Consider the following 27,865-nt stretch of genomic DNA (forward strand, 5'->3'; position numbering starts at 1 on the left):
TCAGCTGGTATTAAATATTTGCTGATATTGGATGAGAAGGTATTCTACTATTTGGTTCTGAAAAACCATGTACATTGCAATGTTGGTTCCTTCCGTCTCCGGCCGCAGCAGAGTGGGTCCGAATACAATCGCGACGCTCTGCACTGACATACGATTCGATTCTTTGTGTTCGATAACACTGCAAAAAAAGTAAAGAAAGAAGAAACTTCATAAAAATAACATCGTAGGGCGCACTTTAGGACAGACGTTAACCCTTTGGTGTAGCTAAAGACACATAGGCTTTGGTGTAAGATCCCTTTGATAAAATGTAACACAAAAAGGAATTGTCTTAAAGGTTATGTGACCTTACTCCATAAAAGCAGATCTGCTGAAAGATCAAGACGAACAAACCACCATTGTATCAGAGCCATGCTTTCTTGATGGAGTGGAAGAAGAAGACAACTTGGTGGTATGTGGCAAGGGTGGGTTGGTTGGTTGGTTACTGGTGCTGTCTTACTTTAAGGATACAATGAAGGCTTTTAAAATAGAGGACTTGTTGCTGAACTTGAACTAAGACAGATTGAATACTGTGCAAAGGAATTATACACTGTAAATCTGAGATGACCTTTCCACCTCGGAGTCCAGAGTAGAGTACTGATACGGCATGATTGCTCCGCATTTACCACTTTATAATAGATTCACGGAGACGTGATGCGAGAGTGCCAGCAAGGGAAGCTTATATAATGTTATATTAAAATATCCGTCCTATCGGGAATAAGGAGAGCGACGTATGGCTGAGACACAGGCTCCCCCTACTGGTGCTCTGTAAATATGCAGATAAGGCTAAAAGCATTTTTTTGTTTAGTGCTATATGCGTCATGGGCATGCATACGTTACATGCATACGTTACATGACCGCTCGTGACGTTGGTGAGGAGAAGAAGCCTCTGACTTTTGCGTTCATAATGCATACCGTGTTACCATGGGAGGATGGATCAGAGCCGGGTATTGCTACGACTCCCGCAAATGGGATTTTCAATTCTCTGACCCATTTGGGTGTTTTTTGGAGTCATTGATTTCTTTTTTTTTTTCTATGGACTAGAATGTTACCCTGAACGTTACAGAATCTTTTATTCCTTTCATCCCAGTGACCCCCTACCTGCAGAGATGTCTGAACAGAACTGTCATGGTCTCCAGGTTGGGAGGAGGTAACGTCTGCACGAGTTCTTTCATTCGTTTCATTTTCTGAGTTTGGTCCCCTATTTCTATAATAGATCAGAAAAGAATTTCGCTTAATGTCACACCGAAACAAGAATTAGATACATACTGTGTATATATAATATATAATTCTGAAGAAGACCCAGAGACCCTCAAGGGGTGATTCTACCTTGCCCTACACCACCACCAATGGATTCTGCACACTTTTTTTGGGGTGATAAAAAGGACAGGGTCTTGGGTATCCCTTTTAATACTTATGATCATGAAACATTAGTATCTTAAAGTTCCCAAAACGTCTGCAAAACAAACTATGGAACATGTATGATACAAGACATTTTTAAAACGGGGAATAACCGATGATTCAAAGCATTGAGGTGTTTTCTTTCAGATATTTGATGTTAAGATACAAGCTGTAAATTTATAGAAAGAAACAAATAAGTGAACAAGGAAGACTTTTCATACTTATGGCCTCGATGAACTTGTCAAAGTGACTGTATGGAAACAGAGGTTCTGGAAGCTCCCGGAAAAACAGTTTCAGCGCTCCGGTGATGACATGGACATCTTCCCACCGACCGTCATCCAAACTGAAGTTTTCATCTACATGATGAATGGGTCATTAAAACTCCCCCAGGAAGTAGAAAACCATAATAATAATAATTCTTGGAACCGCTAATTGATCCCTGACCCCAATCATCTCCATTCGTTGCTCGCACATTTTCTCCAAACTCAGACCCTGCTTAGAGACCTCCTAGATGTATGGGTGGCACTTGGTTATTGTCATCAACTTGGCATAGAGATATGGTGGACTTCCAATAAATAAAGACCACCATGTAGGTTTATTAATCAAGCTGAGCACCACCTATGGAAGTAGTAATTTGACTGATTCTAAAAGTATTGGAAGTATCGTTATGATCCTCAAATATTTTTTAAATAGAAACAATGAATCAACTTATTGTGCTAAAACCAAAAAAACATTGAGGTGTCCTCAAGGTCAAATGTGAAATAAAGGTTTTTTTGAGGATTTTCTTTCTCATCTCGGTCAATAAATGAAGATAATTTGGAATGGCAACCTAATTAACTATGTTTCTATATTTTAAGAACTTTAGTTTTTGATGTATAATACTAGTTGTAAGAAGATCATATCTCATTGTGAAGCATAGAGAAGGGCCTTTACATTGAGAGTTCAGCTTAATACAATGTGAATAGTAAGAATAAAAGAAAACTTTACTCACCATGGTCTACTTTGTAGCGTAGCTTCTGTATGACGGCTAAGTTTCCACTTACTCTGTATAACCCGTCAATATCCAGACCTATTTCAGACAAATGGGTTTTACAAAGGAATAGTAGACGGCATCATCCTGAAAAAGATATACTAGCCTATGCTTCCCAGCCCATAGACTCCTGCTTAAACGTGGGGGTCTGCACTACGTATGGCAAGGATTTGTTCCCAGCCCCAAGATTTCACTTTGCTCAACCGTTACCAATGTGATCTATATCGAAATATACATTGCTATGGCTAGTTATCATACTGATTTAGTAGTAAGCCGAATTAATTTCATGTTGGGTTCTTGTGCGATAAGTTGTATCTTCTGGAATGTAGAGTCTCAGACTCCCCAACTGGCTGGAACATTCATTCATCGCATGTCAATGGTTCTCCATGCTGGGTTCCATCTACACCTCGCCTTGGATACAGCATAGAAAATTACCTCTTTTTTCCACTGCTTGGATGGACTTGCTTACAAAATCCGGCACGTTTTTCTTTTCCCTGTCGCAGAGAACATATAGATGGCATCCGAATACTTGATCTAAAGACAAAAACAAAAGGCAAGTATTGCTTTCCGCGTAGGGAGAATGTCAGAGCGCTTGGAGTGCAACCCAAAAAAAAAACTGCTGGCTCCACCTTGGATGGCGGCAGAGGCTACCACTGTCCAGCTGTTACCGACCTTTAATGTAACCTTTGTCCCGTAGCGATTGTAGCGTTGGCCGCCTCTGTAAGAACTTCTTGAGTTTGGCTCGGACGTTGCGGTCACTGTCGGAGCTGGTGCTGCTGCTTGTCTGACCCACTGATTCAAAAAAAGGGAAATACACAAAAATAATGTCATGTTGTAATAGCACAGCGACGTATTCTGAGGACCTATTGCCGCGTATCTTTCGTACCTTGAGATTTCTTGTCCTTCTCATCTTTCATACCCAGCTTCTCATTAGAACCAAATAACCGAGGAGATTCTGCCTCACTGTCCGGGGCATTGTCTGTAGACTAAAGGGGACCATTTGATAAATCAGATGACGCAGCATTTGCTATGAAATGTACAACAATTAAAGTATCGATATACGATCTAAATGCTTTAGACCTATCAGAATTCCAGCAGCAGGAAATTGATGCTCCATGAAAGATACGCACCATGGGTACTTTCTAGGCGTCAATGGAATATCACGTAACCTCTGGGGAACATACATTGTTCGAAGGGGTGATAGAATGTAGAATAGCGCTTACCCGACGAGTATTTTTCCCGATACTGTTACTTATAGACTTGTACCAATCGCTCGTTATGGTTTCTGAATCGTGGTGGATCAAATACTCGCTGCCATCGAGGGTTTTCAGCTAAAGAGAATGGCAAAAAAAGAAAAAAAATCAATAGACTTTCAAAATGAGAATAATGAAAGGTCTATGTCAAATAGATTGGGGGGGGGGGAAACATTATAACAAGGTCAAATAATTCCACCCTAGCAACAAATCGCTTGCTACGGTGATAAAGACCACTTTTAGCTTGTTTTGCCAGGATCATGTTTAATATTTAATGTTCTGAACCAGACAAGAATGGTTAAACCAGCAGCCAATAATTACAGGTAGGGTGGGAGGTGCTGCCGGCCACTTGGCCACCGGGCAATAACCTGGTGGCCACCGGGGAATATATACTGTATAAAACAGCATCATCATTCATATTGTATCGTGTGAACTGTTCAAAAGCATTTAATTATGTGTATAAAACAACCTGCACACACACTCGCATGTACAATATGATGATATCACAATAAGGAACGCTTACTTCCAAGACATGCTTCTTACTGGACTTGTCCTTTGCTGCCCATGAAATTGTTGCTCCGTGTAACTGGACTGTATGTTCTGGAATGGTTAAGACCTGCTTCTTTAAAGAAGAACATTACACCCATTAGGTTATAGAGAACAAATACTTTAGTATTTATGTTAGACCGCTAAGGATACGACCATCAATCATGCGCTTTAACCCCTTAAGGACAATGGGCAGTGCCTAAACCCATTGAAAACAATGCGTTTTGAGCCCGTACATGTACGGGCTTGGTCGTTAAGGAGTTAAAAAGAAATTCAAGTACGCAACCTGTGATTATGTAGCTGCTTTACATTAGATACACTCTTTCTCTGAGTAGTTGCCTAGTTCTGCCTATTTATTAAACGGCCTATAGAGGGCGGTATAATCCCTTTCGCAATTAATCCGATATTTACAAAGACAAACCTAGAACGGTTCTAGTAGAAGGTTCTGGACTGGACACAGGCTGCGTAAGGATTTGTCTAAAACTATATGGATTCCAACTTAGGATCTACTAAGAATTTGACCCAAAGACGCATTTATGTCTTACCTGGATACATAAGACCAATTGTAACACTCATAACACAACCCCCTTTCCCAACCCCCCCTCTCGTCTTCTGTACATGAAAGGCAATGAGCTGCCGTTCTTAGGTGACTTTGAACGCTTGTTCTATAGGTGTACAGTATATGAAGCCTGACCTCCCAAAACATACGTCATCACCACATCCACTGACATATCTACTTAAACCGGTTACACTAGAATGAAGACCAACCCCCCCCCTTTTTATTTGTAACTAGTTGAAAGGTATTTTTAGCCGGTAGTCAGTGGCGTGTCTGTCCATTGAATCACTCATGACTGTTGGGAACTATTCTTTCGTCTTACGTGGCTGAAACAAATTATTCTGTCTGAATAACCTCCAAGGTACCAAGGATTTTTCTAAAAATTTGCTTTAAATTTGGTTGTTGGATGAACCCACGCATAATTAAAGGAAGGAAGACCGCATTCTAGAACAATTTTGTATATTATAAGACTATTCACACACCAATAAATCTTACCAGGCTGTTAGATGACAGATTTTTTGTATCTTTGTAAAATGTTAAAATCCCTCCCTCTAAGACGGTCCACGACGAACTCCAGTTTTTCCGTCTGGAAAATATAAAATAAAATCAATATAGGAGTCACAAGGGGTTAAAAATCTTTTGGATGGGAGTTAGCCCGGCCAAAAAGTTCTACTTATATGCCGACCAAACACACGACTGGTACAGATACACTGTTAAAAAAAATAAATATATAATATATATATATATATATATATTTTTTTTTTTTATTCTTTTTTTTTGTATATATAAACTGGTACAGAAATGAAGAAATAATTCCAGACTTTCCTGGAACGTTGAACCTCTTCCAAAATCTGTGACTTCCAGTGAGTGACACACATATATAAATGGGAGACGATTGCATTTGTGAATTGCAAGAATTAATTGATGATGGGAAAGGTTTTCATTCCAACTTGAATTTGGACAGCCAAATCCACAACACCAAGGGAAAAGGGGGTATCATTAACCCTCTAACACTCAGGGGAGAAAGTTTTCTCCTATACATTCTATAATGATATTCTTCTTACAGTGACTAGTCCAAGAGAGTAGCTTAATAGGTTATTATTTGCTTAAATTTAACCCCTTAAGGACAATGGGCGGTCCCTAAAACCATTGAAAACAATGCATTTTGAGCCCGTACATGTATGGGCTTTGTCATTAAGGGGTTAATAAAGCCATACAGACATAATAGATAGAAAGAACTCGGTTTCATTACTGTATTGTACTTACCGAAACTTTTTCCCGTTCTCAGCTATTTTTGCTTTCTGGAGGACTCCAGCTTTTTCTAGACTTTTGGTCTGCAACAGAAAAGTTGTGATGCTTTGCTATAGTTTACAACCACCCATGATTCATAAAACACTAGAGAAACAACCCTTACATCAGATAAATAATATTCAGGCTAAGTATTTCTAAAGGGGTTATCCATACGAACTATTCTCTTAGTTATCACACTAAGCATGGGCTAAGTTTGACTCTAGATATAGAGCCTCGTGTAGTCAGGGTTGGGATTGTGTATGAATCTTGGAATGGGTGAGGGTTTCGATGTAGAGCTAGGACTGTCTTTTGGTCTTTGGTTCCTTGAACAAGTCCAGAAGGAGGTTCATAAGTATTCGTGTATCTAAAGGGCTATTCAGATGAGATAAGGCTGGATGTTGAAGACCATCAAGTGGTGGAGTCATGACTGGTGGCAATCAGTAGACCATACAAGAACATTCGCGCCCGAGATATCAGAGCATAGCTTCAAGTATATCGTATTCTGAAGCGTTTCATACCCAACTTAAATGAGCCTAACCTGGTCATTCCCAGCATGAAGTAGAAAATTGTTGTCTGAATCACTCCTCTTGTGTTTTGGCACGAAGACCTTTAAACAAAAAAGGAAAACATGTTGAATTATCTGTATAAACAGATCTTTGTTTTAACTTTTGCACCCTAATACACCTTTGCTCCATCGACAGTCTCTGTTCCTTTTATGAAATCCATTATATCATTTTTATTTTTATATAATGCATTTGGAATGTTGAAAAACAACAACAACTGGCCATTTCAGAGGACCTTATCAATATTTGATCAGTTATTTTGGTTAATGTGACCTTAGATATGTCAAATAATTTAAAAATCTCATTTTTAATCACACTTTAATTGTACCTCTGTGTCTTGTGGGAAACTATATGTTGAGAAGTTTGAGGCAAGTCTTGAAAGTGTATTGTTGTCCTGGTCAGGTTCACTTTGACTCCTCTGCAAGCCCGATGGCCCCAACTATGAACAGAAACCGTGGGAAATTTGTTTGAATTTGTGGGTGGAGCACAGATGAGACCTGGGCGGTGCGTGATAAGAATGGGAGGGGTGTGGGTGGAGCTATCATTCTGGAGCCATTCATGTGAGAATTTACCTGAGGTAACTGCCATTGTGAACTGGAGCCATCTGGGGTATAGAAATAGGTTTTTCCATGTTGGTCTTGTGATTGCAACCACTAAAATGACAGACCCGTATATAAATCAGATACGATAAATGAACAACTGTGACAAGCCATTAAAATCGGGTGATCTTAACCCAAATTCAGAATAAAGCATTTTATGGGCAAGGACCAAGCCAACGTCAACCTAATAAGTATTTTGCTATCCAAACCATATTGTAACCTTTATACCTCCGCATATTTTGTACTTTGTCTTCCTTCCCACAACCTGCAGTAATATAGTAACTTTATCTAGTTACTCACAGTGTCATTATTATAGTTATTTGTGTAGACCTTCTTTCCGTCTTTGTTGGTTCGGCAGGACCAGCCTGAGATTTGATCACCAGAAGAAGCTATGTCTGGTGGGATGGAGTCATACAAACTGGGGTAGCCCTGACTGTAGTCCGCTTCTGGGAAGTTATCTATATCTTCTTGGAGGTAGTCAGGGTAGTCAGCTTCTGGAGTTGGCGGCTAAAAGAAAAATAAAACAAATTGTACTTATAGGCAAAAAATGCACATGAGTTGGAGTTTAAAGACTTGTTAAAGGTTCATCTAGTATGTAAGAAACCAAAAGGCATGGCTATGGTCAAGAGTCCCTCATAATGTCAGCGACCCAACCCAGGGTAGCGGAAAGTTTTATAGGACCATGGATACTCACCATGGCTGTCCCTATGCTGGTATTTAAGTGTAACATTGAGGAACTGGGCTCTGAGTTTGTGTCTTGCCTACAACCCTAGTAATCTTAAAGGCACGCTTTGCCTTTATTTTCTTTTTTTGTGTTCAAAGTCTTAAAAACTTCCAGAACCGAACGTTCCTCAAAGGAATACAGGCTCTTACAGGAAAATGCACCATGCGTTGTTTCATGGTTTTTGTCGTGTTGTGGAAACATTATAGTGCTTGTTACATTTTCAATAGACAAATGCCTCTTATCACAAATGGCGTCCATTCAGGAACACACACAACCAAGAGGCAGACATGGTACAGAATGGGTGAACCTCTACACCTCTATCCCCGCGTAGCCATAAATAACCATAACCATACATTTAAGCATATAGCGTACACTTGGAAATAACTGAAGAACCAGGTGAACATACCCTCCTGTCCATTGATCCGTATGAATATGAGAAGACAGATTGCATCCCTTGTATATTTAGTTCTTCCTCAGGAGGGTCCCAGGAAGTTTCTCCAGTCACTGAATTATAGAAGTAGAATTGTTTGCTGGTCTCATCAAAATGTTTCTCCCACTCGTCTGTTGGCAGTGGACTCAGGGACGTCGGAGAGATGGGAGAGTGGATCTGATATTCTGCTTGGTCAAATGGCGGATCCCAAGTAGTCTCACCCGTAACGCTGTTATAATAGAAGGGCTGTCCAGTCCCTTTGTCTGTGTGAGTCTCCCAGTCGTCTAGTGTACTGGTGGAACTGTGCTGCTGAGAAGACAATCTCTCCCTTGCATTATCTTTCTGTAATTCCTCTAGATTTACGTAGACGGGCACAGACTGTTCTTCTGCATTCACGGTCTGCAAAAAAGCAAAAATAAGAATATATTACCAAATATGAGACCGCATACACAATTTTAACAACCACAGGGTACTTTTTTGGTTTTATTAACCATCAAGTGTGGAGAGTACTAAATATCTAGAGCTCTTGAGCAAGACAGTGGCTATACTATGCTTGGCCTCCATACCAGTTAGAGGCATCCACTTTGGAAAGTCCTGTATATAGAATGATTCTGGTCCAAAGTAACAATAAACTGTTCACCATTGCAATCAACAGAATGCTCATACTAATTCGATCATTGTTTCCACTATGAACCAGAACAAATGTCCATATAAAACTCCTATTTAGGTTTAGACATTGAATATATAGAGGACCTCTATAACCCAATGGGGATCCCGTGCTTTGCATCCAATTTACAAATCCAAGTTCTGTCCTTGTGTCCAATTTTTTGGTGTCTTGACGTGATTGAGCATTTGCTACAAAGGAACTTCGGAAGAATGGAAATTCTCCTATGGGGTGATTTCTACCTAAGTAACCTCTGCATGCATTAAAACAAGGCTGCCGAGATGAGACGGCTATAATTGTAGTGGTTGCCAGGGCATCTCTGGCACTTTAAGGCCAGTGACCATCCGATGATGTAAGTGCTGGCTGGATATGCACGAACGCCAGAAGCCGCACACGGAACCACCTGATCAGCCGGGCCACTGGGCCAGATGGCCAGTCCAGGCCTGGTGGTTGCTAGTTATTTTAACCTCTCCAGACAGTACAGAACAGTGTTCTACATTTCAAAACTGTTTTCATTTGCCCTTTTATTGCTAGTTAAACAAGGTTTTGTCTTCCTGGCCTGTGTCCCTACTTTAAGTAATGCTGTCGACTAGTGAACGTTACGGTGAATGCCGGCATATGGTGGAGGGGATAGAACATGATGGGCCCTGGGTGAGGTTGGTAGGTAACATAGTGGGGTTGTATGTAGAGCTGTTTCTCTGAATCATAGGTACACAGAAACGTGTAGATCTACGAACAAGCTGATGCCCTGCAGGTATGTTGAATCATCTGTCGTTCGGTTCACTTTTTGTCATGGTTCACGTGAAAAAGCAGCACGTAATGTTTCTAGTCGACACATTCATCAGCCGCATTCCACCTGCCTGTCAGTAGAAACCGGATGTCTAATAACGGAACTGCAACGTTAACCACGGAAGTATTGCCTGTAAAGAATACATGCAGTCAGGTAGGTGGCAGACTGCTCACTTTTAGGCACCGGCCCCCCAGTACCCAGAGGTGGCCGTACCATACAAGCAGAGAAGCAGCTCCTTAGGGCTCCCAACAGTCAAAAGGGCCCCTTACAATTCAATGGGAAGACAATGATAGAAAAGGGGTTATCGACTCCTAAAAATATGTTTCTATATAGAATTTTTTGTTTAAAAAAAAAAATAAAAGTATGGAGTCCCTTAATTTTAGTTAATTTCATCTACTAATTTGTCTATCTTTGTGGGGCTTTTAAACAGCTTTCTACAGCCTATTCAATATAAATATGTCTTCTTTTACTTATTTATGACTTCAAATTGTTCAATTGATTAAAGCCAAAGTGTGCAAAGAAGCGCATAGTATGCAGATCTCTATAAGAACCCCAAATGACTTTGTCTTTATTTCAGGTGTTGCGTGGCTTTCGGAATAGTTGACGTGGTCAAACTTCCTCAAACTCAGCTTAAAGTAAAAACGTTTGCATACAGATGTTGGGAAAGAGATCTGTTTCAATCCGGTATTGCAGGACTCTTACAACATTGCCAATTTAAAGAAGCTTACGGCGGAGATTAAAATAGACAGGGAAAATAAAGATGGCAGGGGCTCATGGTAGTGGGATTGCTTTACTCAAGTATGGAAGCCCACCTTCGAAGAAGTCTCCATTCTAGGTCCGTGTCCATGGCATGTGGAGCAGGCATACACCTAGGATATCAGTGACCGAGGCACCTTGTGTGCTTTCTTTGGTGTCATATCTTGACACTATTTTTAGAGAGGAAAGGTAATGACCTGGGTCTTATTCTTGAGGTCAACCTGCAATGATTAGTTAGTTTTGGCAGCATTACCCAAACCACTAGACCGGTCAACACCTACTAGATGGGATGTTACCACATCATGGTTCTGTAGGTCTACAAACTTTGTAGAAGGACAGTTTGCCACATACACCTACCAGCCCAGCATCAGATGGTCAACAGAAGACCCCGGCGGGCTTCCAATATCAGAATAAACAATCATTCTGATTATGCAGACTCATGCATCAAAATTTAAGAAGTTCTCAGGTGTGGCTTTTTTAAAAAAAAAATCTGGTTTCTTAAAGAAAACCCATGCAATATTTTCAATGGGGGTTTAATCAATAGAAACTAGACACTCCATGCACAGTTCTGTTCAGTGCCCACTTACCCAGCGCCCTCCATGCTTGTACCTTCACTCATGTAGTGGGGCCATAGAGTGTATGCATGGCTTGTAATGTAAGTTGTTGTCTATCGGTACTCCTACTTCCATTGCTAAAAATACTTTATGTTTAATACTTCTGTGGATTAAGTGTAAGCTCTTAAAAGTTTACATCCTGCTGCGTCGACTTTGCCGAGCCTATCAATGAGCGTATCTCATATGCAAACGCTTGGCGTTATTAGTCTAAGGTTTCGTATCGCTTCTCCATCTGTTTGACACACAAATGAGTAATTAATAAACCCCTACCTTTTCTTTTCTTTTTACACTGGCCTCTCTTCTCCTGAATATGCTAGCCCTTTTTGTAAGGAAATCCACCATTATGCTGGTTTTACAAAAAGCTCAACAAAAATAAGTAATGAAGAACATAGGCGCAAAACTCTCCGACTGTTAGGCATCCGAGGGTTTCACAGCCTTTTCACAAAACACCAGTGAGAAAGTGAGGCAAAAGACCAGAAACGAGAACTTAAAACAGGACGTTTCTGAGCGTTTCATAAATTTCCTGTTGTGGCGTGAAGAGGGAAATGTTACTACAGTGCCGTTAATCACTATTTTCCACTGCCGCCAAGAACCAAAGTTTTTATCTAGAAACAACAGAAAAGTAAAGAAAAACACAAAAAAATATGTCAGTGATAGAGATTAGAGCTCAATAAAAAATAAAAATGAAATAGCTTTTAATATTCATTATGAAAATCTAAATTTGTATCCCTCCCAGTGATGGCGTCAACACCAGTAAGGTATTGATTTTTTTCCCATCCATCATCTATGAAAAGTAACAAGAGGTCAAATTTAGAGACCTTGGTAGACTTCTTCTTCCCTGTTGTAATTTTCTTTCCATTGAGAATGTTCTCAAAACCAGCCTTGAAGAACCCCTGTTGAGACACTATGTAACAAGGTCATTGGCACAGTTACCAAAGTTCTAGCAAGGTCATTGGCACAGTTACCAAAGTTCTAGCAAGGTCATTGGCACAGTTACCAAAGTTCTAGCAAGGTCATTGACACAGTTCCCAAAGTTCTAGCAAGGTCATTGGCACAGTTACCAAAGTTCTTAAAAAATTTCATGTTATAGATAAATGCTCTTTACCCATCATACTCAAGTATTATGGATGGAGCCCAAAAGACTTTGATGGAATAAGGTCGACAATGAGCATAAGATTGAGTGATCAAGGCTGTTGTCTTTCCATAACTCTGTAAAAGAAGAAGCGCCCTAGGGGCATGCCTAGTTGGACTAGCATGAGGAATCTGACCCTGTGTCAACAGCATGATACTGAAACTCTGCCCAGTTCCACATGTGTAGACAAGAGACACAACCAAAGGAGCCTCTAGGCTTAACCTCTAGCATGTCTCATAAGTTCAAGGGTAAACCACTGAGGTTTTGGTGGCACGTGGCTGAAAGTACAAAAAAAAATCTTTCGGAATGTTCACATTAGGTTGCCCAGGAGCATGGAGGAAACTCAACAAAGCCTTCTGCTTAATCTTGTCCTATCATACGGTAAAATGTGGAGAACAAAACAGAGAGAGAGCAAAGAAAGGATCGACTTCAGTGGAAATGCTGCTTAATGGTCTTGATAGCCTACATCCTGAATAACCTACACATCTTTAACATCCACCAAAACCCTGTATCATTTTAGGTTTTTGTCTACCTTATACCCTTACATGAAAAAAATCATAGCTAAATGTCACTATTCTATTCTACATTCCTAGGAAATAATCTCCAGATCTCCCAAGTTAAGACCTTTTTAGTTTGTTGTCCATATAGGCGAAAATAAAAGTGAAAAAAAATGAAGTGTTTATTGTGCTGCCCATGGTCGGGTTTAATTAGCAGAAGTTACATTTGAAACAGACCCCATGAGGGTAGTAAAAATAGCAAATTCTAACTACTAGCCAGACACTAAAAGAGGAAGAACATAGAGGGGTGAAAGAAGGAAGGATGATAAAGCAGATAGAGATGTTACTATTGGTGACCACCATTCTAGATTTCAAACTATCCCCCACCAAGCACTGGACTGTCAAGGTCACCTCTCTCCAGAACCTACATTGCGTTTGGACCACTGCCATCCCTGTATTTTCTGTTCTCCATGGTTTTTCGTTCCTAGATCTTATCCCATGACCCGCTCCATAACCCTACTTTCTCCCTAACGATTCTTCCACCACCTTGACTGACGTTTATCTTTTTTTAATCCAAAATTATTGGGAGAGAGGATTATAGGTCATATAAAGGAAGAGTTCCTTTACTAAAAGGGAGGTATATAATTGGAACAGCGTCCTAGCAGAAGAGGCAGAGCTCGATGCAGTGAATTAATGGGATATGCATCTAGCTCTTAAATCTAAGATGAGACCAAACTAATGTTTGGGCCAAAAAATAGTCTGAATGGGTCTAATCGGCTGCCAAATTCCATGTTTCAATATCTCTTTTTTATTTTTTTAAACAACCTTCCTGCCCTATCTTATCTCCTCCACCCCCGCACCGACACCTGTTCTCCTTACCCACCCATCTCACGTTGCAATTCAACCGAAAAAGCCAGTCTAACTGGTATATCATTCTTTAAAATTAAATACAATACTTTCTAGACTAGCAATGTCAGAAGGGAAACCTAACCGTTCTGAGAAATCATTTAACTAGCACTCCCCTCGAATATTATTATCATCGAGATACACGCAGTCATGTAACAGTTCGGCTGCTTGGGAGATATTCGCTAAGTAGTGGTAAGCGGAAAGGGATACCATTAAAGAGAAGCACATTTTCTCTTTCGTTCCTGTGTATTTCTAAAGGGTATTGCCTAATGTTATCAAATACTCTTCGAATGTAAATGAAGCTCCTTAGAATAACAAAGAGGGGGGGGGGTCGTATAATGTTTTTTTTTCTTTTTGATTGCTGCGTTGGTTTTGGACTTGGTGTCATGTCTCTGTGACAATGTGGAAGCCACGTTGCCTGTATGCGGAACACACAAGTATTTTCATTGATATGTACTAATGAGGTTTATTCAATCAACTATGAGTTTCATCTCACCCTGGAGAAGGACCAACTCTTGGATGTTTCTCCTGCAAGAAAGGTTGACTTTTTGGTTCAATCTTAATGAAATTCTGCATTATGCAGGGTCAGCACGATCAAATTGGGCTTGACCCTTCGTAATGTATTAAAAAAAAAGTTTGTGAGAAACAATGTTTTCCGCTCAGACAACATGCAACTTATGGTTTAGGGATGTGGCACCAGGATCATCGCTTTGACAGTTGCCCACAGTGGTTGCATAGGGTAGAGCTACTTTGTGTCATAAGGAGCCAGTAGCGGTACATGTTCCCTGGCTGGTGGTCTATCAGGATGAAGTTGATTTGCTCCTCCAAGAAAAGAGAGTTAGAGTCATACTCCGACATACTATGTCTTGAAATACCCACTCTAATAACTGAAACTTTAGAGCTATGTTAGGAACCGGAGGAAAGGCTGCTGTCAGGGTTTGTTTGTTCTTCTTTGTTCCCTTTATTAGTAAGGGGCAAGCAGGTGGTCCTACTTTCCGTTATGCTTGTGGAGACCAAGAGTGTGGGGGTGAATGTGAAGGTACGTAGGAGCTCTGTGGGCTCCGGTGTGAGCCTTGCTTGGCCGGGGTCTTAGGGTGGCCCTAAGATATACTGACCAGATGAATAGACAATTGAAACTAGAACCTAACAATGAACGCGTGAAGGATCGGAGATACAGGAAACAAGGTGATGTACAAAGGACCATGAAGAAAAGTGTAGGGGCATAAAAAACACATCGTAAAGGATTATCAAGAACATTCACACTCGCTGTTCCGTCTACTCTGCTGAATATATATCACTTCTACAACTTTTAGTACTTATATCGCAATATGTAATTGTAATATATTGCGATATGCGGCATGCTTAATGGGAAGCCTTTACAAGTATCAAGTCATTTTAAAATGGTTCTAATTTTTAGTATGTGATCTAGCTTCCTATGGTAATTAATAGAATGGCTCAGTCTTAATTACCAAGTTGGACACCCTCGGTAATGAAAGTCTAGGGAGGAACGGACTTCATTAGCATTGCCATAAAGCATCAGCTCAGTGTCACCTCAGAACAGGAAAAGTCACCCAAAATAGTGACAACAATGGTGGCCTCTAGATCTGCGTGTTGGAACTTTTAATGTCATGGCTCTCAAGCTTTAATACAAATCTTTGTATCTTGGCCCCGTATATATCTTCACCTTTATACATAAAGATATTGGGGCGGAAAGACAGCTGAAAAAGTTGTGGGTTCATAATAAGAGCCCTTTAAATAACATGGTTAAACTGTTTGAATTATGCAAACAAAATGAAAACAAATCAATGTAACTGGAGCTGATTGGGTTCTGAACAACCAAATGCGTTCCTATCGTTTCATGGGGTCGGGCACCGCGCCAAGCCTAACAAAGGAATAAATACACCATGGAGGTAACCAAAGGACACGCACCCAATATAAATTAATAGACCCTAGATAAGCAAACAAATGAGGAAGCCACCGGGTTCACACTGGAAGCTCTAGTATAGTGTAATCCCGTGTTAATTGGGGAAATGCTAAGGCTCTGGACGGATTATTGGCCTCGTAGTCCAAATCTGACATATCCGCAGAAGCCCCATGGGAAAGGGCTATTAAAACGTTAACATAATGGTGCCATTCAGGGAAAATCAGTGCTGTATCTTATATCGGGATATAAAGGGTGGTATTGAGTGGTGTGTCAACATTTGATTGTGTATACAGCAATGTTCTCAGTATGGACCTACTTTATGCACCCCATAATGTACTCTGCATTGACCCACATCATGTACCCAACAATGTACTCGGCATGGACCCACTTTATGCACCCCATAATGTACTCTACATTGACCCACATCATGTACCCAACAATGTACTCAGCATGGACCAACTTTATGCACCCCATAATGTACTCAACATTGACTTACATCGTAAACCCAACAATGTACTCCATGGATCCACACCATACATGCCACAATGTGCTCATCATGGAGCCACACCATGTACCCAGCACTGACCCACATCATGTACCCACATAATGTAGTCAGCATGGAACCCATACCATGTACCCAACCCATTTATCTACTAATCCAGCCTGGTCACACTTTTATTTTTGGTGTGCTGAGCCAAGCCTATGTTCTAGCTGATCAACCAAATCTTCCTTCTAATTGATGGCACATAGAAGATGAAAGTACTTTCCTCTCTGCAGATACATAGATTACGTAGACCTCATTCCGGGTTGAAATCTCCTTATAACGTAAGGAACAATGTTTTTGAGTCCTAGGGCCATCTTTGAAACACTCTTTAAACAGATACAGATACACCGTGTCTGTAACATACGCAAGGAGTTGGATCTGGAACATGTAGGTCTAGAGTCGCATTAAACTGACACCTACTCTAAAGATTTCCTGATTTCAGTAATGTAGAGTCGCAGAGACAGAAACCAAGCTCTCCATGCAACGCTCAGTGGTTGAAAACGGGGCATGCAGTCCACCAGTGATCGTGGCATCATCAGAGGAACTGAAATTAGGGTTACTGCATTTAACGGAACTGAAATAATAGTTACTGACGGTGCTGAACACCAAAAAATGGAGATGGAAAAATAACTCAGATTTTATATCAAGATTTAAAAGGTGGTCTTTAATTGCGTACCAAAATATAATTGAATTTATTGAAGTTCTCTTCCCCCCCCCCCGAGCTTTACCAAGGCCATCTGGATCAGAAAATTAACAGGGATGGGGGGGGGATAACTTTCTGGGGAGGAAAGGAATTATCATGAAGATCCTGAGAAAAGGAACTTTAAGATGACTGCTTATTTGGTAGAAAAATATTACTAATTTCAGTGAAGAACATTACATGGGTTTAAATACTGCGCAAAAGAGGAATACCTACTTAAAATAGGGATATAATACTAATTTCAGACATTTTGCTACGTTTACTTCATTCTTTAGCACCTGTTAACAGCATTTATTCCAGCCCGTAGGATACATTGTAACCCAGCTGATTTCAGGTCATCTCCGATAATCTATGAAACTAAGGTTCATTCGTCTGCCATGTTATGGCGCCATTACAACCTCTGATGGGGTAAAGTGTGAAGGCACATATAAATGTCTGATAGGTAGAGGTAGCCAAAATGGGGGGGTCTCCTTGGTGGTTATGGCTGTGATGGATGGGTCCAACAACCCGTGGGATTTTCCTAACTAAGCTGCCATCGTGTGGAACAGTATACACCCCAAATGGTTACTCGCTTACTTTGGCCATGACAAGAAAGGTACGGGCCTTGACTGGCCACCTGGCAAGTGTCCAGTGGGCCTGTGCCAGATGGTGCAGGTTCCTTAACTTGGTTGTCTTTCACGTGGAAGATCTGGTTTGTTAAATTGTGGCCACACTCTTCACGATTGTCAAAGCAACCCTGGCCCTTTAAGGCCAACGGCCGGTATATAACATTAGAGGCTGCCAGCTAGATGTGATTAATTTCTCCCTGCTCGGCCGGTATGTGGTCAGTGTCCCCCGCCTATTAAACATGGCTAATAGTTAATCATTACAGCTAAGACAGACAGACCGTAACAGAACTGGCATGCCGAAAAATAAAAAACATAGAACCTGCCGGCAGATCGGCCCCATTCGGCCCCCGTCATTCTGCCTGTTTCTCCTGCTGTAAAGACTCAAACCTTAATCAGCTGTTGGTCTCGTCTTAGATTCAGGAGCCATATATCTATCCCATGCATGTTTAAATCCCCTCACTGTATTACCCTCTACCACTTCTGCTGGGAAGCTGTTCCATTATCCCTCTCAGTAAAGTAAAACCCTGTTTCTCCTCCTTTGAAATAAACTCCCTTCTTGTACTTTTGTTAAATCCCTTTAGGTATTTATATTTCCATTAGCATTATTCCTATCACAGTTTGCTGGAAAAAGCAATTAGCAGTGGTAGTCGGGTGGCACGAAAACAATGGCAAAACCTCAGTTTGAACAACCTGATCCATCCACGCGTGAAAAAGTATCTACGCCTTCTTCAAGAACCCTGCGCACATACCTGCAACCCCCGCAGAGGAACATTCGATCCGCACCTACACCTTCGCACGGGCGCTTGTATATACCAGGCAGCGTCGTGAGCTTTAGCCTGGAAGGCAGTGAAGGTTTTTGTTGCGTCTCGATCAGATTGTCTCCTCTTAAAGGTTGGTGTAGAGAAGGACAGGTCCCTTGAGTAAAGCCCAGCAGCCTGCTGATCCCCTGTTAAATAATGGAGCCTTGTGCGGTTAAAGGTCTCCGAGCACTTTGGAAATCCCTTGATCCGTGCAGTCAGAAAAGCCCTTGGTAGCAAAAACAACAATTACTCGTGTGTTTGGACGTTCCTTAATGCGTTCTTCATCGGGCTTTGGTGGAGCCAACACACCCACAAGCCAACCCTAGCTCGATAGCTACAGCATTTTACTAGTTAAACAGCAGCTTAACTCCATGCCAAACCATCTTACGAAGCTGGCTGGGTATTTAATTTGTTTATAGCCGAGCCATGAAGTAATGCTGGCATGATTAGAAAACTAGCTCCGAATAACAGGTGCAAAAGAGGCGTGGGTGAACTGCCGGAGGTAGGTAGATATGCCATTGCCTGGGGCAACTTCAAGAATGAGGATCTGCTATTGAGGGATAATGTGCGACCGGCTGCTCGGTGTATCCACGGTGATTTTCCAATCTCTTGTAACAAATCTCCGCTGGAAAACACCAGTGTTAAAGCAGCCCGGTGTTCTACAGATGACCTATCTCTTCCGTGTAGGAAAAATTGTTCCAGCAGATGTATAGATCAAGCACGTGTAAGCTGGCTCAATAGGCACTTAACGTCATTTGCCGACAGGTGCAAAAAAAGTCGTATATTTTGATCTATACTTTCACTAGAAATTAGTCTGGTTATGATTTTAGAATAATAATTCTCAATGCTCTGAAAAGGTGCTATATGGGCTCGAGAATATATAATATGAAGAGTATGCAGCAATACATATAGATATATAACGGGTTATAAGGACGGGATTAGTTATAGGGAGAGTATATAATATATAATATGAGGAATATAACGGGTTATAAGGAAAGGATTAGTTATACGGCCGGAGAGTATATAATATATAATATGAGGAATATACAGGGATATAACGGGTTATAAGGAAAGGATTCGTTATACGGGCCGGAGAGTATGTAATATATAATATGAGGAATATACAGGATATAACGGGTTATAAGGACGGGATTAGTTATACGGCCGGAGAGTATATAATATATAATATGAGGAATATACAGGATATAATGGGTTATAAGGACGTGATTAATGATACGGCCGGAGAGTATATAATATATAATATGAGGAATATAGAGGATATAACGGGTTATAAGGACGGGATTAGTTATACGGCCGGAGAGTATATAATATATAATATGAGGAATATACAGGATATAACGGGTTATAAGGACGGGATTAGTTATACGGCCGGAGAGTATATAATATATAATATGAGGAATATACAGGGATATGCATATTTTATTTGTTGTTCAAATATTTATCTGCATTTAATAATTTTAATATATCGCCCTGCTGAATTAGTAAGGACACATTAGTAAGAGTACAGAACTAGGCAATAATGTATGAAATACAAAAATATGAAGCAAAACATGGATTACAGCTCATCTCTCGCATGTGAAAATTAAAACAGAAACTCAGCTCATTATTTAGGAAGGGTTGTAGATAAGTGGAAAAGCTTCCCAGGAGAAGTGGTAGATGCTATTACAATGAGTTTTTGAAATGTAATTTCTAGTCCTGTTTCCGAGACGGCAATGGAAAATGTATTTTGTACAATAACGCATGATTGAATTACTTCTAATGCGCCTTCGTACCCCTCAAGAGTTAAACACTACACACACCAGATTTTTAACACACCTTGGAAAAAAAAGTCTAATTGGCTTCTCCAGTAACAGTAAAGCTGAATTTATGATACTTAATGTAAAGCGAACGGAGCTGTCATTCTGTACCCGTCATAAACGACACCTATAAAAAACACATAATCCAGCTCTTCGCTGGTTACTAAAACACAGCCCCGCGGGGTGGCTTTTTATATAAGGGAACAGATCACGCAAAATGAACATACCTGGAAACACTCCGAATTCAAACCAAGTCTCAGGACCAAGGGGCAAATCCTCAGCGTAACGGGGTAAAAGAACCGCTTATCGGGGTAAAAGGACATCCGGTTTGGCTGAATGGGCAGATTGTTAGGGGCATATAATCTAGAGATGACCTTCCATTATATATCCCGATTTGGAAAGATTTCTAACCCGTCCTGACGTATCTAACATTAGTAGATATGACATGAGCATCTAAGACGAGACCAACGACTGATCAAGGTTTGAGTCTTTACAGCAGGAGAAACGGGAAGACTAGATGGACAGATGGGTCCAAACCACTGGAACGGCCAAGCTGAGATATTAAAGATTTCCCAGGTATGAACAAGATGTCTTCCAAGACAGTAACAGGCAGGACGTTCAAACGCCAGTTCTTTCATTAACAATGTAAGGCTCTCTCCGAGCAACCAGCACAGACCCAAGGTGCCACCAACTGGAGATACCCTCCCAGAACATGGTGTAACACACCAAAACCCACCGAAAATGTCACGGGGCGCCCCTACCTTATTCCCTTCCAGAGAGATCCCGGACGAGGTGCCCCTTCTTGTTACTTTAAGTGTTCCGTGGAGACGGGAAATCTGAGCGGTGAAGGTGATCAGACCTTCCTTGGGATAGGATCTCAGTGTCTCCGCTTTACACTCATAATACGGTATCAGGTGACGAGGGACTCTATTTGCGTAGGGAGGGGTCAGGTGGTGTTGTTTGCCTTTAACACTTTCTTTTCTAAGAAAATGCCTTATGGGCACGACACCTTGCCTTTGTCTCTGTGTCTTATTCCCACACAGGAAAGAAACTACAAAAAGAGAGAAGGGGTTAACGCTTGGCCATTGTTTTGGATTCCGTCGGATAATTGTATCTGTTGGATGATGTTCGATTCTAAGATATATATTAAGGGTTTGATTAGTAAGCTATTCTCGTGTATAAGCCAAGGTGGTGGTGGGGGGGATATGATGTCATACTTGGCATTTGGCACATTAATAAATAGAACAACCTGATGCAACAGTGGGGAGAGCGGTTTGACTAGCAGGGTCTAAGGTCGTTGGGCAGGTGGTGATCTTCAAAGTACAAGAGACCGTAACCTAAAACTAGAGGGTCAGAGGCTTAGGTGGAATGTTGGGAAGATTTAGTTTACTGAGATGGGGGGTAGATAAGTGGAACAGCCTCCCAGCAGAAGTGAGTGCATTTAAGACAAGACCTTGGACTGATTAAGGTTTGAGTCTTTACAGCAGGAAAAACTGGCCAAATGGGTCCAATCTGGTGTCAAATTCTATGTTTCTAGGAGACGGATTATGTACCATATAATGTCATATATAAGGAGGCAGTTTATATATATCATATGGTATATAATCCTGAGAGGAGACAGCCTCCCTTTATGTACCACACGAAAGAGACAGTCCAAGGACAATATTGTGTCTAAGAAAGAGCCCAGCTATCTGATGACCTCTGTGTCCAATGCAGGGTCAACCAAGATAGACCTGCAGAAGAGAGAGAGGTGCGATGGAATGTTCGCTCCCAAAAGTTTAGGATCCATTGTAATTTGCCAAATTTCTGGGACTTGACTGGATGGACCCGGTTGATCTGACTGGATGGACACAGTTGATCTGACTGACGTGTCACAATGGGGTTTATTCACTAAAGAGAGAGTTTACAGGAGACTTATAGTTTCAACTTCACTACTCATTATGAAGGGTCAACACTGGCAGGTACCTCCAGCGAGAACGGGCCCGGTATAATGTATAATTCCATGTGAAGAAATTTCTCCGATTGTGCTATACATTAAACGGGGCCGACTGAGATATTTCCACAGCAGAAGCTCACTGGAGTTGGATCTTCATAACATAATAAATAAACCCCTCTTTGCTTGACGCGTTGTGGACGTTTAACGATTCAGGATCGGAAATGAAAAGGCCAATAGCTGTGATATTTTGCAGGCATTTAATGATTAGTGAACGTTAAGAACCAGAACTGATTGTATGTTCTGGAAGCAGGTGGTCTGTATCTACTGCTACTTCCCGGTTTCCGTGACGACCACACTTTGCGAAAGAAAGATTTAATTTTCGGACGGAACACGGTGTCTGAAATCTGCGTTCAGCAGACAATGGGTTTTATAGAATTCCTCACATGCTGACTTTGGGCTGGGACGCCGTACACTTTCCGTACGTTTAAAGTATTTTCTAGCATAACAAATGAAAACCACACCTGTACATGGCTGGAGCGTGAATCACTGCGCTCGGCACACAGAGGTATCCTGGCCGCCTACCGAACCCGAAGCGACAGAGAGATAATCTGCAGCCGGGAACGCACCGGAGCATAGAAAACACGGCCTATTGTTTCTTAGGTTAGGAGCCGGGGCAAAGACCGCGCATGCACGGATAATGCTGGGAATCACGGAGCGGGCATGAAATCCACACCCGGGAACTCAGTGCTTGACACAAAGTCTCAGGGTGAAGGGGCAGATTCTGCAGGTTACACAGTCTGACTCCTTCCTATTCTCCCCCCCCCCGCTGCGATCATGTATAAGACTCCCAGTTGGTACTTTTGCCCCCCCCCCAGTCTGTTGTGGCTGATATCCCTGCTTGAATGCAGGTGACTCAATTAAGTGTATCTTTAAATAATGACAAGTCAAGGTTTCCATGGCAACCGTTGTTATTAGAGTCCCCTTTTGAGGGTCGCTGCATAGAATCTTTACGATAGGCTACTAAAGGGTTAATACTTTGAGTCTCCGGGGCAAATCCCAGCTAAGATGATGTCTTAAGTATTCTGTGACCTTAAAGTTAGGAAGTGTTTCCACCAAGGAACAGATTCCCGCGCTGCTCGGGTTTAGCCCCCCGACTCCACTTTGGTTTAGGAAGCCGTTCCGAGCCGGGCAAACTGGTTTTAAGAAGCCATTCCCAGTCAGACAATTTGGTTTAAAAAGTGCATTTAATCTGTTAATAACTTGGCTTTAGGAGGCATTTCTCATTTAGAGAATACGCAGATATTGTGTAAAGCCCGTTCATGATAATTAAAAAAGCTAAGGTGGGTGGAACAGCCTCCCAGCAGAAGTGGTAGAGGGTAATACAGCGAGGGGATTTAAACATTCATAGGATAGACATACGGCTCCTGAATCTAAGACGAGATCAACAAATGAATAAGGTCTAAGTCTGCATCAGGAGGCATATAAACTTTTGCCTCATTCATACTTTTGACGGGAAACCTTAATTGTCATGTGACACAAATGCACAAACTGATAGGCTGTTGCCATAGAAACCAGAAAAAAAGCCTGTTAAGAGTTTCTGTTGTTTCTATATGATTAGTAAGAATGAAATGCCGTATCTGCTAAGGTTGATTTCTGTAAGATCCCCGCAAAAAGTGAAATTCATGTTTTTGTCGATCAGGGCTGAACACCGTGGCCCCGTATTCTAGCCCTATTTTAGTACTGCTTTCGATAAATTAAAAGGTAAATTCAAAGGGGGCAAAATAGTAGAACAAGAGGCCATAATCTAACACTAGAGGGTCAGAGGCCTAGATGTAATGTATGGAGGTTTTACTTTACTGGGAGAGTGGTAGATAAGTGGAACAGTCTCTCAGCAGAAGTGGTAGAGGGTAATACAGTGAGGGGATTTAAACATGCATGGGATAGATATATGGCTCCTGAATCTACGACGAGACCAACGACTGATTTGAGTCTTTACAGCAAGAGAAACGAGCCAATAGCGGGTCGCATCAGTCTGATCCGCCGGCAGATTCTGTATTTCTATGAATAGATTGTGGTGAAAGGGCGCCACCTCATGGAAGCTGTGGAAACTGCAAATGTGCCATTTTTTTTAAAATGAAAAGATTTATAAATAATAAAAAGCTACTAAGAGATTTTTCAAAACAAAAGCCGTTTATTGTTACCCCCCAGATCAGGTGATAAACATTAAAGGTGCTTTTATACTTTAATGTTATTCTTTCCTAAGAAGGTTTAATCACTCAAAACAGTACTGGAACTCCAATGAGCTTTTCCGTTTCTACGGCAACAACCTATAAGTGCCTGCTTTTGTATCACGTGATAATTAAGTGTTCCCAGCCTAAAATATAAGTGAGAAGGGTTTGGGCATCCAGCAGGGCTTTGGATGCTGCTTATAATGCTGTATTTAGTTATGAGTAAGTGGAACGAAGCCTTTAAACGTCTCATGGCGCCATTTGCACCGTATCCTGTATTTGTTGGAGAATTTCAGGAACCGTCTCCACGTCGCTTTTTTTTTTCTTCTTCAGGAAAATGACAGACGTTGACAGCTGCTGGAAGCGAGACAATAAGTCCCAAAGAGGAAGGAAACACCGGGTTTTCTCTGCAAAAACAGCTGTATGGCCTCTGAATCCCTGATTTTTCCTTCCCAGCGACCCCAGCGTGTATTTATATAAGAAACAAAAATCCCTTTTTTAACATAACATAGAGTGGCCTCTGGGAAAATCAAAACCCCCGGGGCACATGAGAGTATCATAAATCTTACTTTAGGAAGACAAGTCCCTATTTGGGCTCCAAATCCTTGTGCCTCTTTTTACTCCCCTGATGCCCCTCTTTTTTAGTAGCTCAGAATGTTTGCTGGGCATACCGGGGAACTCTCCGGGTCTCCAGGTCACCACAGACAAAGTCCGGGTCGCGGGAGTGCTCACCCACTTTCCCTCAACCGTTTCTCTTCATTAGAGGCTAGTCCCACGTGCCGCATCAGCGGGGCGCCCACCGATGTTAGCGGGATTGCCCACCGACGTTAGCAGGGCCACCTACTTTTAAAAAGGGGTAGCTGGAGCCTGAATGTTCCCGGGTATGGGTAGGAAGGCATCACAGGGTTCTACACGCCTAAAGGAAATGCCTTTATAAATGAAACTGTATAAATAAAACACATCGTTCTCATTTTAAATGCCTACCAAGAAGTCACAAAGTGACATAAAAAGTCCTCCTGAAACTCATCCACCGGACATGCTCCTGGCCCTCTTTAGCCGCTTAAAATGTTTAGAGGTACGCTGTAGACGTGTGCAAATGGACCAGAAATGATTGAGATGTTTTTTCCCTTTCGGTTCGGGCGGAAATCTCAGGGCATTTTACATTTGGAAACAAAACACTCTCTCATGCTCTCTTACACTCATTCTCTCACACTCTCATTCTCTCACAGTCTCATTCATGTTCTTTTACACTCTAACTCTCTCACACTTTTTCATCTGGGCCACTTTCGTGTCCCTGCAAGAGAAGAAGCAGCTTCTGAAAGCTTTACATGAATATATATTGTATAGTCGCATAAAAAGTACTGCCAATTGTCCTGATCTGGTGGAGACAGTCCTGACGGTGGAAATGTGGATAGCTAAAACGTAACTCCTTACGTCCTTAGACAAAAGGCACTCCTGTAGTATGTCGTCCACACCAAGTGCTGTAATCGCCAATTAGACAATAAATTTGTCATAATGGGAAGATAATATATAGTTTCATTAGGCCGCATTCCGCACTCCTGATAAGTGCCATAAGAATTCTCCATGTGCACGGATCTGTTATCCGGAAGCCGAGTTTCATGATGTAATTTATTCCTGGTATTTACAAGGTCGGTAAACTGGTCTTTACGCAACTTTGTAACGTCATAAATATCATTATGGATTGGGGTTAATAAATAGTGAAATGAGTAAGCGTGTTGATATGTTTGGTGCGATGGAGGAAGGAAGAGAGTTGGACTAGCGGCCTAGAAATGATATATTCACTTTTTCTCCGTAATAGTACCTCGGAACCAAAATCTTATTTTTCGAAACAAAAACCATATAATGAGATGGAAAAATCCAGAGGCACCACAAGAACATGCTACTATAGATGTATCAGTAAACAGTTCCCTGACAGGAAGTCATGTAAGGTTTGGCAGGAAGTGAAGAGCCCAAGTCAGTAATTCTATGAAGTATCTGAAAATCTGTTCCCTGGATGCTGAAGAAAGTAATTGTAGCTTTTGACTTGGATTCTTAACTTTTTGCCAAATCTAATATTGACTTTCCATTGGTGGTTTCACTTTACTGTACTGAACATGTGGCTCTCTTTGAGCAGGAAGTTGTGTAAGGTTTGGCAGGAAGTAAAGAGTCCGAGTAAAAATCTGTTCCCCTGTTTGAAATAGAATTAATGTCTTTTAACAATATTTAAAAAAGCTACAACATGTTGTGCAGGGACAATAGGACGATGACTTTGTGGGTTAATTTGTAAACATTTATCTTTATAAAAAAAAAAATAGATTGAAATTCACATTTACAGTACCTGGACTGGAGATGAGGCCGGCTCAAGTCCTGCCTTCTCTGCGTGACGCAGTACATTCCTTTTAGGAGGCAGAGGAGGATCTGGCGGTAATTCGTAGATGATATTTTGTAGGTCATTTAAGGATTGTGTGGGTCTGATGGTTGGTTGAAGGTCTGGAGGCAACGCAAAGCTAATGCGCTTTTTAGAGTCTAGAATCTTCTTGGAATTATGGAATGTTCTCAGTGGGACGTGGGCACGGCTCGGATCGCCTCGCTCCTCTATATGCTGTACGTCTTTTGCAGGTTTTTCGTACCCTCCTGAGATGCTTAAAAAAGACGATGAGCCAGAGAGCGCTGTGTTCTTCTGCTGTACGCCTGACGATGTGTAACTGGTATTGGTTCGATAATCACAGGTGGATAGAAGTGGGTTGCTGGTACTGATCCGCTGAAGGGTACCTGCTGACAATGGGTTACTGGGACCCGGACTTCGCTTGGTACAAGCCGCCAGAGTGTTAATGGGACTAACTGTCCGAATGCTGCTTGCAGACAGAGTGTTATTGGGACTGTTGCTCTGCATGCTGCCTGCAGATAGGTTATTAATGCTACTGACCCTTTGAGTCCCGCCAGGTGATAGGGCGTTACTGGGACTGATCCCCTGCATGCTGCCACGCGACAGCGTGTTACTGGGACTATGGCTGGTACCGACCTGCCGTTCGCTCTGTATCCTTAGGCTGTCTTCAACGCCCGCCTGCTGTGCTCTTATTGCTGGAAGGACATTATTATTTACAACCCCCTGTCCATCCGTCAAGGGCTTAGCACTGCTAATGTGCTGCTCGGGTGGTACAAAGGCGTAGCTGTATTGTGTGCTGGGAACGGGATTTATCACATCCTCAGAGCTGGGCCTGTAAGTCTGACATCCGTTGGAACCCAACGACTGAGAGGACAAAACTTTGACATATTTTGCCGGGATGTAAAAAGGCTTTGCCTTGATATCTTGACACACGTGCCACCAGTGTTCGTTCGTTCTTTTGAGAAGGATGTACCTCTCGTTGGGTTTTATACGGATGAGTCTTCCTTCCTTGGTGGTGTATTCAAATTCATATTCCACCAGGACAAACTCCTTCTCCAGTGATCTCATGGACTGCATCCTTGCCTTCTTTTCTTTCCAGTCTGGAGGTTTAAAAAGAGAAGACACGATAAGGATT

At 41.6% G+C, this 27,865-nt stretch overlaps 1 protein-coding gene across 1 annotated transcript; it reads right to left on the reverse strand.

Annotated features, from left to right (window-relative positions):
• Positions 1–27,807, reverse strand: LOC149280962 (rho GTPase-activating protein 27-like). The gene is made up of 15 exons (XM_089499922.1): positions 26,683–27,807; positions 8,405–8,827; positions 7,575–7,781; positions 6,651–6,719; positions 6,089–6,156; positions 5,318–5,408; positions 4,244–4,342; positions 3,696–3,798; positions 3,354–3,446; positions 3,140–3,259; positions 2,903–3,001; positions 2,429–2,506; positions 1,659–1,793; positions 1,138–1,243; positions 1–178 (listed from the first exon to the last, which is right to left on the reverse strand). Exons 1-15 carry the CDS (start codon positions 27,805–27,807, stop codon positions 1–3), a joined length of 2,994 nt encoding a protein of 997 aa, XP_089356048.1.
• Between the last annotated feature and the right edge of the window lie 58 nt (positions 27,808–27,865).

The sequence above is a fragment of the Sceloporus occidentalis genome, unplaced genomic scaffold (assembly GCF_023333645.1).
Source record: "Sceloporus occidentalis isolate IW3139 unplaced genomic scaffold, rSceOcc1.0.p SCAF_143, whole genome shotgun sequence".
NCBI classification, from domain to species: Eukaryota; Metazoa; Chordata; class Lepidosauria; order Squamata; family Phrynosomatidae; genus Sceloporus; species Sceloporus occidentalis.

Bases quoted from the DNA above. Each gene is read 5' to 3' on its own strand.
- LOC149280962 (XM_089499922.1), bottom strand. From the start codon at position 27,807: ATGCAGTCCATGAGATCACTGGAGAAGGAGTTTGTCCTGGTGGAATAT. The intron at 3,447-3,695 runs GTCGGGTAAGCG...TTTAGTCTACAG, and splicing joins CAGTATCGGGAAAAATACTC to ACAATGCCCCGGACAGTGAG. The intron at 1,794-2,428 runs GTGAGTAAAGTT...TTCATCATGTAG, and splicing joins ACGCTACAAAGTAGACCATG to ATGAAAACTTCAGTTTGGAT.